Below are 17,105 nucleotides of genomic sequence, written 5' to 3' on the forward strand. Positions count from 1 at the left end.
TCTGTAACTCCACAGTCTTGTTAGCCCTCGTGTTCATTGTTCATTGTTTTCACCTGTCCTCGTTAGTTTCCCATTGGTTTCTGTTCATCACCTTATGTTATTTTGAGTTCTGTTTGTTCATCGGTCCTTTCTTGTATTTATACCCTGCCTATTTGTTCAGTCACGGTCGATCGTTGTTTGTTAGTGAATGTTTGTATGTCTGTAAGCCTGCTCTGTGTTCCCTTCCCGAGTTCCCTGTTTATGTTTCTTTCCCCATTGTGGGTTTTCCTTTGGGTTTGTTTATTTAATAAAGTGACTGCGTTTGGATCCTCAACCTTGTCTCCTTTGTCTGCCCTTGTCCTAATTCGTGACAACTATAGCCAATCAACCACTTACTATTGCACAACATTATTAAATACCTTGGTATTACTCTTGATACACACCTAACATACAAACCCCATTTAAATGAACTAGTGAAACAATTAATAAAAAATGTTTTGTATACATCCTTATCTTTCTCAAACTGTAGCTCATTTATACTTTAATTAAATTATATTGTCATCTATTTATTACTGTTTACCTATCTGGTCTCTTACTACCCAAGATGCTCTATCCCAGTATACACATTTATAATAAAGCTCATAAAATATTATTTGCACCCATCATTGATTTGGCTTTAAAAAACTAGAATTCACTCAATTTGGAAAATTACTGCAATTTATTTGGAATTAACTTATATTATCAAATTCAAAATGGACTACTTTCTCCTAAAATTTGTACTTATATTGTCAATATATACTCTTGTAAGTATAACTAACAAATGAAAACCAAGTTTTAAGATTAATTATGGTAAATATATATTTTTTCATTTCACTGTAATCTGGAATTCTGTTCCTCTGTCCAGAAGATCATTGTCTTCTTTGCATACATTCAAACATAAACTTATACACACACATCTGTTGAATAATCAGTCATGTACTCATTATTTTCTTTGTTTTTTATTTTTAGGTTTAGTAATTTTTTGGTCTTGCTTTGTTTCTTTGCTGCTTTTTACTGCCACTAAATTTGTAGTATTTATTTCACTACTTTTTATTATAATCTTGCTGCTATTATTCTTTCTCTTTTTAAATTTTCCCTCTTCTCTGTGTCTGTAGGAACCCAATTAAAATCAGATCTTCTGAATTGGGCCAAAACAAACAAACCAAAAAAAAAAAAAAATCTGTGTATAGATGCATATAGTTTCAGAGGAGGCATGACAATAAACGTGTTTAACCATGTAGCCTACTTTATGGTAACTGTTGTTAAAACTATAAGTCCCTTCATGACCCATCACATTTCATTATATTTTATGCAAATAGTCATGTTTCTTCTTATCAGTTAATTTAACAGTTTTTTAACAATTTGACATTTTAAGCCAATTTAAGTCATAACTTTGGAACAAATATGAATACTCACTAAAATCAGTTGGGTTAAAAATGACCCAACCATTGTTGGGTTATTTTAACACAATGCATTGGGTAGAAAGTTTTACCCAATAAATTGGGTTATAAAATAATTTATTTGTTGAGTTTTATTTTTTGGGGGGGCCAAAATGTTGCTTTAACCATCCTAGTATTATTGGTACTATTATTATTGTTGACATTATTATTATTATTATTATTATTGCTGTGTAAATAAATTATAATGCACAAGTTACAAATATCTTGAAAATGCTTTATTTCCATTAAATTAAACGTTGCAAACATTAATAGTGGTAAATGGTTGCAATTGTGTTGTCAATTTACTTCCTTTTTATCATTAAGTTACTTAAAATCATGTTTCAGTTTACAAGAACCACCACAAATAAATAAGTAATAAATAATTAGGCAATGGTGTAACGTTGCTGGCAAGGATGAAGACGATGGAGGGATGAACACAAGTGCAGTTTATTAAACAAAAGTGAGCTCAAAAACCCTAACTCCCCTGGCATGGAGCTGACTCTGATGTGGCTGTGATGTGGCATTTTTTTATTTTTTATTAATGTTTCAAGTGGTGAGTGGTGGTGGCGTAGTGGTCTAAAGGACATAACTGTTAATCAGAAGGTTGCTGGTTCGATCCCCACAGCCACCACCATTGTGTCCTTGAGCAAGGCACTTAACTCCAGGTTGCTCCGGGGGGATTGTCCCTGTAATAAGTGCACTGTAAGTCGCTTTGGATAAAAGTGTCTGTCAAATGCATAAATGTAAATGTAACTAGAAACATTAAACATAAATATGAACATGACTAAACTAGACTTGACACAAACAAAACATGACTTGACTAAATCTTGACTTAAGCAAAACAAAGGCTCAAGGGGCGGAGCCAAGGTGGAGTCGTAGCGGAGGCGGGCCTGGACCGTGGAGCAGAGGTTTGCTTGTGACATGGCATGGAGCAGTCTGGGGTTCGGCTGTGACATGGTGTGGAGCAGACTGAAGCTTGGCTGTGACATGGCATTGAGCAGGCTGCGGTTCGGCTGTGACATCGCATGGAGCTGACTCTGATGTGGCTGTGACATGGCTTTTTTTATTTTTTTATTAATGTTTCAAGGTTCCACTTCTGAAGTGTTTCCCTCACATATGAATCCATCACATCCTATTTAAAAATATTATTCATATAATAAAGTGAATTAACAACTTGTACTTTCAATTTCAAGCAATGAGATTCATTAACGAGGCAATCACAAAACGAGCCAAGCAACTTCCTGCAATGGTAAAAGAACACCATCAAAATTTGCTATTAATGCTTTTTGGCATTAAAAAGTTACAATAAAAGTGATAAATGTCACGATGTGTATAAGGTAATAACCGTCGTGAATTCAGGGGCACAGAACTATCTGAAAAGTGGCTTCTGATTAGGCTATCACCCAATGTCATGTAGATGCTGGCTATTGTGTAATACAGGGGTCGGCGACCTATGCACACGTACCAGCATTGGCAGGTGGAGGGGTAATAAGTGGCACGCCAGCAACGGCGAGAGGAGTGGACTATATTTATCTAAATTTCACACCTGCATTCCAATCTACATCTTGATGTAAATCCTTCCTCATTATTACGCAGCGTGTTTTCATCAGCTGAATGGGAAGCTAAACACTATTAAAGTGTGATGAGACTTGCTCTGCGCGTGCAATCCATTCACACACGTCAGGAGCCAGCAGCACTTTGCTTCGGGCAGACTGCGCGGATGACAGCCTACGTTTCATTTGTTTCTTTTCGCTTTTTGACATGGCACTCCATGTGAAAAAGGTTGCCTATTGCAGATATAACTTTCCAGATAAAATGTTTCATATTTCAGCTTTGAAGTATTTTAATGTTACCCACACTATAAAACAACACCGGATAATGAGTCTTAAAGCCGAGGCCAAATATATGACATATTATGTATTATTTAAAAAAAATAAAATAAAAAAAATTGTCGAGACGAACACGGAAAGTGAGGGGGAGCATCCCAATTAATAGTTTCTACGCCACAGTTTAAAATAGGCAGATTTTATAGCAAGTGTTATGTCGATAGACAAGTGAGCAGCAATACAGCAGAGACAAAATGAAGGGGAAATTATTTAATTAATCAGCTATGTTGATAAAGAAAACGAAAAGCGTTCTTATAACGTGATATTATTAACTTACCTCTGTATCTTCTGTTGGCAGTGGCACTGGTCGACCGTTGAAATTTAAAATGTCCTCGCGAGACCAATTTTAACCCAACTGGGCGCGTTATTATAGAAACAACCCAATAAACGTTAGGAATATCCCAGAACGACCCAATATGTTTAACCCAGCTATTGGGTAAAATAAATAACCCAACGTTTTTTGGAGTGTACAAAGATAACATGTCTACTGAAATTGGCACATGCAATATTTCCTTTTCATCATCTTGGACAATTCACCCATGTATACTGTATTAGCCTACAGTGATTTTTTTTATTAATATTAAGTTATATATTGCACGAGCAAGAGGCGCAGAACTGGAGCGCTACACACACACACACACACACACACACACACACACACACACACATACACACACACACACACACACACACACACACACCGGTCTTGTTTTTTCTGTGGAGGTTGTCGGCGCGTCCATAACCTCTGAAGACTTCATGAAGCTCGCAGTTATATCACGCCTATCGCAACTCAAACACATATTGCTGATGTTTTTGGTGACAGTGGCGTCCTCGATCCCTTCAGGCTGTCCAGACCGCTGCGTGTGTGATGACCAGCATGTTGTCCAGTGCGCTGAACAAGATCTCCGCAGATTTCCATCAGGACTTCCGCTGACCACGCGTCAACTCATCCTGTCCAACAACCGCATCTCTGACTTACCTGCGCTCGAGCTCAATTACCTGTCCGACCTCATGTTCCTGGACTGCAGCAATAACTCACTCACTCACATATCGGAATCCACGTTCGGGAACCTGAGAAAACTGGCATACCTGGACCTGTCATTCAACTCTCTCTGTAAGATAGAGGAGCAGACGTTCAGAGCACTGGAGAGTCTGGTGATGTTGAGACTGACGGATAACCCGACGCTGACAGACTTTCACCCGCAGGCTTTCTCTCAGTCGAGTGCCCTTCAGGTGCTGGACATCAGCAGAAATAATCTGACGAGGCTCAATGTGAGTTCACTCGTGGCATTGGCCGAGCTCAGGTCTCTCGGGCTGAGCGGGAACCCTTGGCTGTGCGCCTGCGACTCGGAGGAGCTCTGTGTCTGGATGCATAATCACAACTTTAAATTTCAAGGTAGTAGTTTGTAGGCTACTTAAATATTTTTTAAATTAATATTTATTTATTTTTACATTGTTTATATTTTATAATAAAACACTTTATAGCTGTGAAAAAAACGGAAACATTTGTTTAATAAGAAATAAACAATAATAATAATTATTATATAACTTAAGCTCAGACTACAGCATTTGAGGCATTATGTTGATTACCACAAAAATGATTTCGACTCGTCCCTCCTTTTCTTAAAAAAAAAGAAAAGCAAAAATCTTACAATGAGGCACTTACACGGATGAGCCAAAACATTATGACCATCTGCTTAATAGACCAATCCTATTGTTTACAAAATTGCAGCGCATGCGCAGTAGGCCTACGTGTTGGCACAAAGCCGATAGACTGTTGTTTTAGATTTTAAAGATTAGACGATGTAACGAAAATACGACACAAAACCATCACAAATACAAAAATATTCTTAGTTATACAATTATTATAATGACATGAGTTAATAACATATCTGTAATAATGTTCGCTTTATATGTTTGCCTCAAAGCAGATAGTTGAAATGATCTCCTCAGTCCAGTCAGCTCTGTTGATGGCTGGAAGCCACAGCTGTCTAAGAGAGCCCTCGAAATAATTTTTCAACAATTGAATCCGATAAAATTGATGATTTGATAAAAATTGATAAAATTACGATTTCTGCCACCACATCCGTATGTTACATAAATTGTGATGTTGGATTGGTCTATACCCAGATTGCACGTACATCTCCAAGATGTGTGTTTAAGATCTTTTAATCTGGAAAGCATCACAATCTAAAGAAAATCTGCTAAACACCTCTAAAAGATCAGATTTACAAACATTCTTCATCGAATGTCTTATTGAGATCCGAGAGGAAACATCTTTTCAATGTATTGCAGATGAGCAAACAACCTAAAAAATACATCTTCCAGATGTAAACACACACATCAAATAGACGTCTAGGTGAGGTACGTGTGCTATATGGGTATGTTGTTGGTCCTCCGCTTGTTGTCAAAACAGCACTGATCCACTAAGGCATGGACTCTACAAGACCTCTGAAGTTGTCCTGTGGTATCTGGCACTAAGACATTAGCAGCAGATCCTTCAAGTCTTGTAAGTTGTGAGGTGGAGCCATCATAGATTGGACTTGTTGGTCCAGCACATCCCACAGATGCTCAATCGGATTGAGATCTTGGGAATTTGGAGGCCAGGGCAACACCTTGAACTCTTCACCATGTTCCTCAAACCATTACCGAACAATGTGTGCAGTGTGGCAGGATGCATTATCCTGCTGAATGAGGCCACTGCCATCAGGGAATACCATTGCCATGAAGGGGTGTACCTGGTCTGCAGCAATGTTTAGGTAGGTGGCACATCAAATTGACGTCCACATGAATGGCCGGACCCAGGGCTTCCCATCAGAACACTGCCCAGAGCATCACACTCCCTACACTGACTTATCGTCTTCACACAGTGCATCCTGGTGTCATCACTTCCCGAGGTAAATGGTGCACACGTTCCAGGCCATCCATGTGATGTAGAAGAAAATGGGACTCATTGGACTAGGCGACCTTCTTCCACTGCTCCAGTCCCAATGCTCATGTGCCCAATGTAAGCACTTTCGACAGTGGACAGGAGTCATCATGGGCACTCTGACTGGTCTGCAGCTACACAGCCCCATACACATCAGGGTGCGATGCACTGTTCTGTACACATTCCTTCCGTAACCTTCATAACTTTTTCTGTGACTTGTGCCACAGTAGACCTTCTGTCGGTTCAGACCAGATGGGATAGCCTTCGTTGTCCTCGCACATTGATGAGCTTTGTGTAGCTACTCATCACTGCTGACCGGGAGCACCCCACAAGCCTTGCCGTTTCAGAGATGCTCTGTCCCAGTCGTCTGACCATAACAATTTGGCCCTAGTCAAAGTTGCTCAGGTCTTAACTCCTGCCCATTTCTCCTGCATTCAACACATTGACTACGAGAACTGATTGTTCGCTTTCCATCTAATCTATCTAGACCTTTGCACGTGACCTTGTTAGGAAACAATCAACGTTATTTGCTTCACCTGTGAATGGTCATAATGTTTTGGTTCATCGGTATACAATGGAAGTGAAAGGGGCCAATGCATAAACATCAAAATATTCACTGTTTAAAAAGTATAGCAACAAGACATAAACATTACATGTTAACATGATTTTAGAATAATAAAATCACTCACTAACCCTTTCTGCATAAAGTTATAGCCAATTTTACAACTTTGTTGCTATGACGACATAAAGCCGTTAACGCTAATACCTTTAAGAATGAATGAGTGCTTTTATAAAATGATAAGCTTCAGATTTCTGCCTTTAAACCTCCAAAAATTGGCCTCATTCACTTCCATTGTAAGTGCCTCACTGAAACCTCAAATTGAATTTTAAATATTTTTTTAAAAAGAAAAGGACGGACGAGATGAAAGTAATTTTTTGGGGATTTTTAAAAGTTTTAAAATTATTTTTGCAATTGTGTTTTCATAAAATTAACCAAGATTAATAAATGCTGTAAAAAATATATTGTTCATTGTTAGTTCATGATACCTAAGGAATTAACTAATGATAACAAATGGTTCCTTATTTTGAAAGTGTTACATATGTTAATATAAAATGTTACCCCCTTTTGGACACTTTCCATTTCTGTTAAAATTACAGTAATCCTATCAAACCAAATTATACATAAATAGAATAAATACAAATAAAATAAATAAGTGATACATGAAATAGTTAATATGTCAAATGTATTAAGCAAAGATACAGTCTTCTTGGCTTTCTTGTCATTAGAATATTTGAAAAGACTGAAACCTAAAAAGGTCTAAATAGTATTTTGACCTTTTTAGAAATAAAGGAAACATATTGGGATGGGATGGAGAGGCTAATTTGTATTAAAATATTAATACAAATGTGATGTAATCACCTGGTTACTACCAGGGACTAGAAACAGTTCAAGGAACAAAAATCAAAGATAGATAGATAGATAGATGCATGTACTGTACTGTACTAAATATAGGCTAAGTACTGTATAGTACATACTCACATAATATATATAGACAGGTTGTAACTGAGTTCATTTTTATGGAATGCTCATAGAGTCAAGTTATATTTAGGTTGTTGTGGGCCCCTCACTATACAAAGTCACACAAACACACGAAACAAAGTCTGAGGAATAATACAGTGTTAATTTCCATTATTTACAGCTTTTAATTGGCCCAGATGTATTCCCCCAAGTGCAGCCAATTATTTTGCTCTACAAAAGAACATTCAACTGTTCACACTACAATGCAAGATCAAATGGCAACAAAATCCCCCTCTGCTAATTTGCACTAGTCCCATATGTGCTGTCCTATTTTTTACCTTTCACAGGCTTTTAGGGTCTTATTTGGACCAAAACCCCCACTGTAACATTCACTGCAGTCAGAAAGGGGAAATATCTTCCTCTCAGTCCTGTGTATTGCCATTGAATTTCACTGGCATTGCAATGTATTGCTTTGTTTCCATTAAACCTTCAATAAATACAAAATGTAAATCTTTTTAATTAGTCTTTTGAGCAAAAGTGAGCAATGTTTGTACATATCAGATTACAGATAAACTCTAAATTTGACGGATTACAGTCATTTAATGATAATATGACCATATGAAGTTTCTTTTTTGCCTTATTATTCACTAGTGTGAATTACTGATCATAAAAAACTAATATTAATGATCATAAATCCATAATGAAATGCCTTCTCTGAATCACAATCTGTTTAGAGAATACTTTGACCCAAAAAGACGCTAGTTAAAATGAGAGTGTAGTAGACGTGTCTCCTTACAGAAGCATGAACACAAAGACTAAATGACTCAGTCGGGCATATAGGGCATTAACGCTTTAAATTATTTAGTGTGGCAGTGTGTTAGGTAATATAATATCTATGTATGGTAAGAATGCCAAAGGGCACTGCTTTAATTTACACCACTAAATCAGTAATGCTAATTTCCATAACTACTCAAGAAGCTAACCTTAATGCAAGAGTTTTATAACATTTACTCTGAGTATAGCACTGGAAATGTACTGGGTATGTTTGGAATGGAGTACTAGCATACTGCTTACTGCATACTGTAGTATATACTGCCTAAATAGTATGCAAAGATGAATGTTTTATAGTTATAATCTTTGTTGTAAGACATAACTGTATGCACATTTCTAAATATACAGTATACCAGCAAAACAAGCCTTTCTGGCGGCCATCTTTAAACACATATTTATCTTGTGTTTCATGGGGCTAGAAGAGGGCCAGACGGTATGTGAGGGACCTCCTTACCTGCGGGGGCAGCGTCTGTCTGAGTTGGGCCTCTGGCTGAGAAGACAGTGCCATCCAGGCTTGGGTCATCAAGATTACCTGTTCTTTGTGGCCATTGGTTTTGTCATCTTTGCCGTGGGAATCATAATGGCATGGACAGCCGGTATGGTGATAGTGCTTTGCCAACGCTGTGCGAAATGGAGGAAGAACAGACCAAACATTGATGCGACAGAAGAGGATATTAAAAGTGGGAAAAGAGGACACAGGGGTTAAGTAAATTGTGACAGGAAGTAAGGTGATACTCATCTTAACAGGGTGACAGAAGCACATGATAAGAAGACAAAAAAAAAGAAAAGAATCAAGATTGATACAATGTCCTGGACACTGTTCAAAAGAACCAGCTGATATGGACAGTCTCTGTTTGAAAATTACTCTTAAAATGCACACAGCGGTTTTGAAATATTTCTATATTTGTATATATTTGTAACTATTGTTTAGCGAAAGGAGTGTTAATTACTTGATACATTTATTATTACTGATTAGATTTTCTTTGAAATCTGCAGCGTGTTATCCAATAGTATACAAAAAAGGTATCAGATTAGATTACCTAAAGGTATAATCTAAAAGATTGTTACTGATTGGATTTTAAATCATGTAATTTGTAATCAGTACTGGATTACATTTCAGAAGTAATCTAACCAGGGACCAGAATATCATCACTTCGAGGTGGGCTCTTTTGACTTGGGCCAAGAATTAATCTCTTAGAACACCTCCCAGAATACCCAAGCAACCAAATATCAATGCATCCAAGCCATATTGTCATAATGTCAGAGAATTGGGAACGGGCTCCCACCTCGCAACACCTTACCAACTGCATAGCAATTTTCACACAACCTCTCAGAATGCCTTTGCAACCGCATAACCAACACAGAACCAGCCAGAACACCCTAGAATCTTGAGAACGTAATCTGCACAGACAAGCACCTCTCACATTTTCTTTTGATTTCAAATGTTCAGAATGTATTGTTTTGGCCAATAAAAAGTGCAACAGTGTCCGCCCACTTTTTTATCCATCTTGGTTCCTGAAGTATTTTTCCCATTCATTTGTTTCCCCCTGGGGATTTCATAAAATCCTTCATTAAAGAGTTTAAAGCCATGAAATCAAACCAACCAGCTCCAAGTTGAATCAAACCAAAACAAACTTTGATTTGAAGCAAACAAAGTTGAAAAATACATAAAAAGATAAAAGTTACAAGACAGTGTACTTAACGGCTTTCATGAAAGAATGTACTACAATCTCATGAAGCATTGTGGGTGACATAATTGACTAAAAACCAATGGAAAAATATAAAATGATTGATTTAAAGTTGATGATTATTGCTTCATACAGTCAGATGTTCCTACTTGGCTCTAGGCCTGCCGCACCTCCACCAACTAAGTTTATTTATTTGGATCCCCAATAGCTATGCCCAAGAGCACTGCTAGTCTTCCTGTGGTCCACATAACACTTAAAAACACACATTACGTATTAACACATACGCAAAAACATTAAAAATGCTCTCATAACACATTATGGTCCAAAAACAACACACTTAACATATATTCAACATTACAACTGTCTGTAAATGCAAAATGCAAATACAGCTAACTTCTATACATAACCTCCTATAAATAATATAATCCAAGGTGTGCCTTTACCTGCCTTTTAATATGTAATCTCTGTGTTATTTTAATTAATGAGAATGGTAAAGAATTCCAGATTTGAATTGCTCTATATACTAATGTACATTTAAAGAAATTAGTTTGTGCTTTAGGGAGTGGAAATCTCCCTTCTGTTGCCTGTCCAGTAGCATATGTATATCACTCTAAATGGCCTTTTAATTGATTGTACCAATCCAATGGACTTTTAAACTGTAAAACATTTCATGTTGCTAATAACATTTCCTCAGTCATCCGGTCTTCCACTCTCAACCAATTAAGATAAAGATGCATGATGTTAATATAAGTGCGATACGAACACTGAAGAGTAAGTCGTGCCGCCTTGTTGTGTACTAGCTGGAGTTTACTTAAATCTTTCTAGCCCATTTATCTGGCAATTGTCTAGCTGTGAAAAGAAAACCTAATACTGTTTTCATTATATCAGATGTAAAATATTTTCTGCATCAACTTACACCTTACCCATTTTATTAACCATATTGTCAATGTGTTTTGACCAAGACAATATGACTTGATAATAACTTGGTTTATTTTACTTGTTGAATAAGTGTTTTATTTATGTATAGTCTAAGCTCTGGTTCAGACCTTAAAGAATGATTTGAACCAAATACTTTACTCTTAGTTTTAGATGTATTAAGCATCAGTTTGTTTTCTAAAATTCACTTTCCTAGAATATCAAACTCATCTTCCAAATGGTAGTCAATTCAGCAGATGTTGGTGCAGATGCATATAATATAATATCATCTGCATACATTGTTAATTTAGCACTTTTTAGAACTAGAGGTAAATCGTTTGTAAAAATGGAATACATGAGGGGTCCTAGACCGCTCCCTTGAGGAACTCCACATTCCACTGACATTCTATCTGAAAAGCTTCCATTAAAAAATACTTGCTGTGATCTTTTTACTAAATAACTTTCTATCCAAGCAACTGCTGAGGGTAGTTAATATCAATAAGATCAAATACTGCTGTAAAATCGAATAAGGCCGCTCAATTTATCATTTTATTATCCAAATCCCTATACCAGTCATCTGTCATTTGTACTAGAGCTGTGCATGTAGAGTGTCCCTTTCTTTAAGCACGCTGAGGATTTGTTATCAGATTGTTTTCTGAGAGGTGATCTTGAATTTGATCAAATACAGCCTTCTCAAGGATCTTACTTAGTGCTGGTAACAAACTTACTGGTCGACTGGGCCACTAAGTGTCTTCTTCCTATCTTCAGACAATGGAATAATTTTTGCCTCTTTCCAAGCCTGTGGAAATGTTAATCGTTTAAGGCTTGTATTTAATATGTGACAGATCTATGGCAATTTGAATCAATTTATCATCTATATTATCCATTCCTGGTTGTTTATCCTTACATATAGACTTTATTAACTTGTTAACAGTTTCTTCTAATTCACCAAACTCAAAATGATATTTTCTATGTTAGGAATGGTCAAGATATTGTTTGTCCCATTTGATCATTCTTTCCTCAAATTATATACAATGCTACTTAAATAATTATTCAAATAATTTGCTATTTCTTTGGGGTTTGTAATAAAAATACCTTCACACTCCATCGAATTATAGAAGTATGTCTTCCCATTATACTATTTAATGTACGCCAAACCAAAACTGTAGTGCATAATATTGTTTCTTCTTCTTTTGATTACGTTTTGTAAAAAGTTTCCTCATCATTTAATAGATAGAGTATACCGTATATATATATATATATATATATATATATATATATATATATATATATATATATATATATATATATATATATAATCTTTTAATTCATTATCAATCTAGGATGCTCTACAATCCCTCATCAACAATTTCTTAATGGGCGCATGATTATCAATTACTGGTTGGAATTTTTTAAGAAATAATTCAAGTACACGATCTGGTTCTTCCAGATATATTACCCACATCACTCAAAAAAGCATCCTGGGAAAACCACCTATATGAATTCTTTGGTTGGCTTTGGGTATTTTATTTTTCCTTGCAATCACTACTATATTGTGATAAATAAAACCTATTTGGACTGATACAGCTTTAGTATAAAAATCATCATCACTCAAATAAATATGATCTATACAAGATGATGTAATCTTACCATTATTATTAGTACTTATTCTTGTTTGTTGTCTCACCATTTGTTTTAAGCCACATGAATCTCTTATAGTGACCAATTGATGTTTCAAAGAACAACTTCTTAACAGCCAGTCAATATTACAATCGTCTGTAACAATAACTTCTATATTCAATTCGCATATCAGATTCAACATCTCGCCCATAACTTCTAAATATATATTATTTGAACTTGGTGGCCTATAACAACAGCCCACTAAAATTGGTAAAGGTAAATTGACTTGAAGCCATATTACCTCAACTTCATCACACATGATATCATCTCTAGCTTTTACTGAGATATGGTTTTGAACATAAAAAGCTAAAAAAAAAAAAGCTTCATCATCAAATGTTTCATCCAGATTGGTTTCAGATATCGCAAAAATGTTAACTGTGTTTGACAACAATAAATCTGAAATTTCATGCACATGCAATATTCAAATGAGCAATCTCAAAAACAATTTTTGGAAATAAAACCCCAATAGACTTCAGTTATAAAGTATCCCACCTTAGTTTAGCATCTTATTCTGGTCATTGCTTCAAATCTTCCCTTTCATTCTCAATACCGTTTATGAACAATAAGCTTGTCATACCTTAAAAAAGCAATGTCCCCTTTTACTCTTGCAGCTTTCATTTTAGGAATCAGTTCCTTCCTTCTCTGTTGAACAGAATCAGGATAGTCCTCATATATAAAACAAAATGTGAACCTTTCAACATTTTCGCATTAACCAAAACTCCATCTCTATCCTTGAGCCTTGAAAACTTCACCATTATTGGTTGAGGTCGAAGTCTCAAGGCTTCATCTCAGGGTTGCTGCAGGTTCATCAGTCGGGGACCACCGCTCATCTATCTTTGGCCTCTTACTCCGGAACACCTTCTGGTGGTGGGGCAGGGAAAATGGACATCTCTCAGCCGTTGCTTGCTTCCCACACCTTGTCTCTCCTCCTCAGCCAAAGCCAGAAGCTTACCTTCTCTGCTTCCTCAGACACCTCCTTCATGTGAGTCTTCAGAACACTCCCTCATAAGCCCAGGTCCTTGAGCAGCTGTAAAGTTGACCTTCCCATGAAACTCCTGGCTCCCACCTCCACTGGAGACAGTATTCCACTTCATCCACCTTCCCTACATTCCACCACCAGGTTAGAGTACTTCCCTTGCTTCCTTTCATGAGCTACCCAAGTACCTCCTTCCATGGTACTGTGAACTCTGCCAAAATCACTGACTATTTTGGTAGCAACAGCCCACAGCATCATGAAGGGGGTGCAGAAATGTGCTGCAGATGTATCCAGAAAAGTAGAGCTGTCTGCCTAGATCCACCTCCATTCTGACTCCAAGTTTAGTATAAAGAGATTGGGTGCTGACCTACTGCTGGGAACATCTCTAAGGAACTAGATCCATTAATCGCTTGCTCCTGGACTCTTATGACATGCTCCCAGTTGTCTTCTTTCCACCACTTCTGCCAGCTTCCTGAGCACTTGGTCATGTCGCCATCTAAACCGACCTTGTGCCAATGCAACCTGACAACTTGAAAGGATGTGCTGAAGAGTGGCATTACTGTTATACTCTGAGGCAAAAAGGGAAAGCTGCTCTACTGAAAATGGGTAATGTAGTATTAAACCAGTACAATTTAAATTAATTTAACACATTTATGTTTGAGATGAGAATATAGTTTTATTGCGTGATATTCTACACAGTCATCAAAATTTATTTGATCACAGTGCCAGAAAATGTTCAAATGGATTCAGACTTCTACCGGATGGTGTTCACTCAACGTGACTTTTACTGCTTGCTCAATTGACTTATTTCAAATTAGCTGATGCAGCGCAATTCTTCAGCATTTGGTCTCAACTTATTTTCATGGTCTACAATTCAGCTATGTTCACTTCATCCAATTGTTTTTGGACTATGTGAATAATATTGGTTGCATCAATGTAGTGCTGAATCAAGTTCGCCGATGACACGACCGTGGTGGGTCTCATCAGCAAGAACGACGAGTCAGCATACAGAGAGGAGGTGCAGTGGATGACGGACTGGTGTAGAGCCAACAACCTGTCCCTGAATGTCGACAAAACAAAAGAGATGGTTGTTGAGGAGAGCACAAGGTGAACACACGCCGCTGAACATCGACGGCTCCTCTATGGAGATCGTCAAGAGCACCAAATTCCTTGGTGTTCACCTGGTGGAGAACCTCACCTGGTCCCTCAACACCAGCTCTATCACCAAGAAAGCCCAGCAGCGTCTCTACTTTCTTCGAAGGCTGAGGAAAGCACATCTCGCATCCCCCATCCTCACTACATTCTATAGAGGGACTATTGAGAGCATCGTGAGCAGCAGCATCACTGCCTGGTTTGGGACTTGCACCGTTTCGGACCGCAAAGCCCTGCAGAGGATAGTGAGGACAGCTGAGAAGATCATCGGGGTCTCTCTTCCCTCCATCAAAGACATTTACAAAAAACACTGTATCCGCAAAGCAACCAGCATTGTGGACGACCCCACACACCCCTCACACAAACTCTTTATCCTCCTGCCATCTAGAAAGAGGTACTGAAGCATTCGGGCCCTCACGGCCAGACTGTGTAACAGCTTCTTCCCCCAAGCCATCAGACTCTTCAATACTCAGAGACTGGTTTGACACACACGTGTCCTGAGTTGCACTTTAATAATTGTCACTTTATAACTGTCTGCTACCTAAATAACTGCTATGTGCATAGAACACTATCTTATAGTATGTTATGTTTACATTTTTAGAAACTGTCATCTTTTTGCACTACTGAGTACTGGTCGGCGCTGCACTGTCTATTGTCCTGTTCATTGTCAGTAATTTGTTGTACTGTCCTGTACTTTTTGCACATGTTTGCACGTGCACTTTATATAGGTATATATAGGTAGTTTATATAGGTATTTTATTTCGTTGTGTTGTCTCATGTGGTCCTGTGTTGGTCCTTTGTTGTTTTTTTATGTAGGTATTTTATTTCGTTGTGTTGTCTCATGTGGTCCTATGTTGGTCCTTTGTTGTTTTTATGTAGCACCATGGTCCTGGAGGAACGTTGTCTCATTTTGCTGTGTACTGTACTAATTGTATATGGTTGAAACGACAATAAAAACCACTTGACTTGAAGCTGGGCAGGAGATTCCCATTTCCCAGCATGCTTTGCACAGGACTGGATTGGAAGAGTTATTTATTTAATTAAGTGCTATTTAATGCATTTATAACCGAAAGAAACAAGAGTTTAATGTTTTATTATGTTGGGATTTCTGTCATGTTAAACATTTTTGCAGGTTACCATTGCGTTGAAGAGTGGAGCTAATGGTTTGGTCAAGGTTGGGTACATTAATGGTGAAATAGAAGTGTGTAGAGTTTGATTTTATGAAGTAAGTATTAAGGAATCATCAGTAAAATGACCCTTAGTAGCACCATATCTGTTATACAGTACAAAAAAATATATATAATAAACTAATGTGTTTATTGCCAGCTAGCACCAACCTGCAAAGACTAATTTATTTAAGTCTTTGCTATACAAAGTACCTGAGTTGAGCTTACATTTTAATTTAATATCAAAGAAACTCATTTTCATTGTTTGAAACCGATGAATTTTTTTCAGTGTATAGAATTGACATATTTAAAGTATATTTCAAAATATTCATAATCGTACTATTATTAGCTTGAGACTATAGGGAATGGAAGCGGGCGGTCTCAGCAGAGGTCTTTTGCTGTGGTTTGTTTGCCTTTATTTTCTGGTGGATTTCCCCCCTCGTGATCATGGGTAATGTAGTGTAGAATTCCACAATTCAAAGATGAAGTTGAAATACCTTTTACTGAAGGCTTCAGCAGAAGCATATCCCATCTATTAACAATAATAGAGCTCATGTTAGATCTGTCTTTAAAGGTTTATAGGTTATTGTATAAATCAATTTGCCTGTGGTGAAAATGAATGGGATTTTAACTGTTGTGCTCAAGTGTACTACAATGTAAACTGTCCCTCCAGTTACCTTACTGTCTTTAACACATTTCTGGAAATGATCGTGAACAGTTCCAAAATATTTTAAATGTTTCGGAACCGAATCATGACCCAATTTTTGATTTAGTAAAGAACCAGAATCAAATCGAAACGTTGAGAAAACATGTACACCCCTAGAATCTTTCTGCTCAAGGAGTAGGTTCACATTGTATTGTAATTCAATTTCTCAAAGTACACACATACTTCCCTTTTACTGACAC

General features: G+C 37.2%; 1 protein-coding gene across 1 annotated transcript; it reads left to right on the top strand.

Moving 5' to 3' along the window:
* The first annotated feature begins 4,099 nt into the window (after positions 1–4,099).
* Positions 4,100–9,328, top strand: LOC127649018 (leucine-rich repeat-containing protein 52-like). The gene is made up of 2 exons (XM_052133900.1): positions 4,100–4,739; positions 9,042–9,328. The coding sequence occupies exons 1-2, from the start codon at positions 4,100–4,102 to the stop codon at positions 9,326–9,328; spliced, it is 927 nt and encodes a 308-aa protein (XP_051989860.1).
* Positions 9,329–17,105: the final 7,777 nt, after the last annotated feature.

The sequence above is a fragment of the Xyrauchen texanus genome, chromosome 9, assembly GCF_025860055.1.
Source record: "Xyrauchen texanus isolate HMW12.3.18 chromosome 9, RBS_HiC_50CHRs, whole genome shotgun sequence".
Lineage (NCBI taxonomy): Eukaryota > Metazoa > Chordata > Actinopteri > Cypriniformes > Catostomidae > Xyrauchen > Xyrauchen texanus.

Coding starts and splice junctions, on each gene's coding strand:
- LOC127649018 (XM_052133900.1), top strand. CDS start 4,100: ATGAAGCTCGCAGTTATATCACGCCTATCGCAACTCAAACACATATTG. Junction 4,740..9,041: donor TCACAACTTTAAATTTCAAG/GTAGTAGTTTGT, acceptor TCATGGGGCTAG/AAGAGGGCCAGACGGTATGT.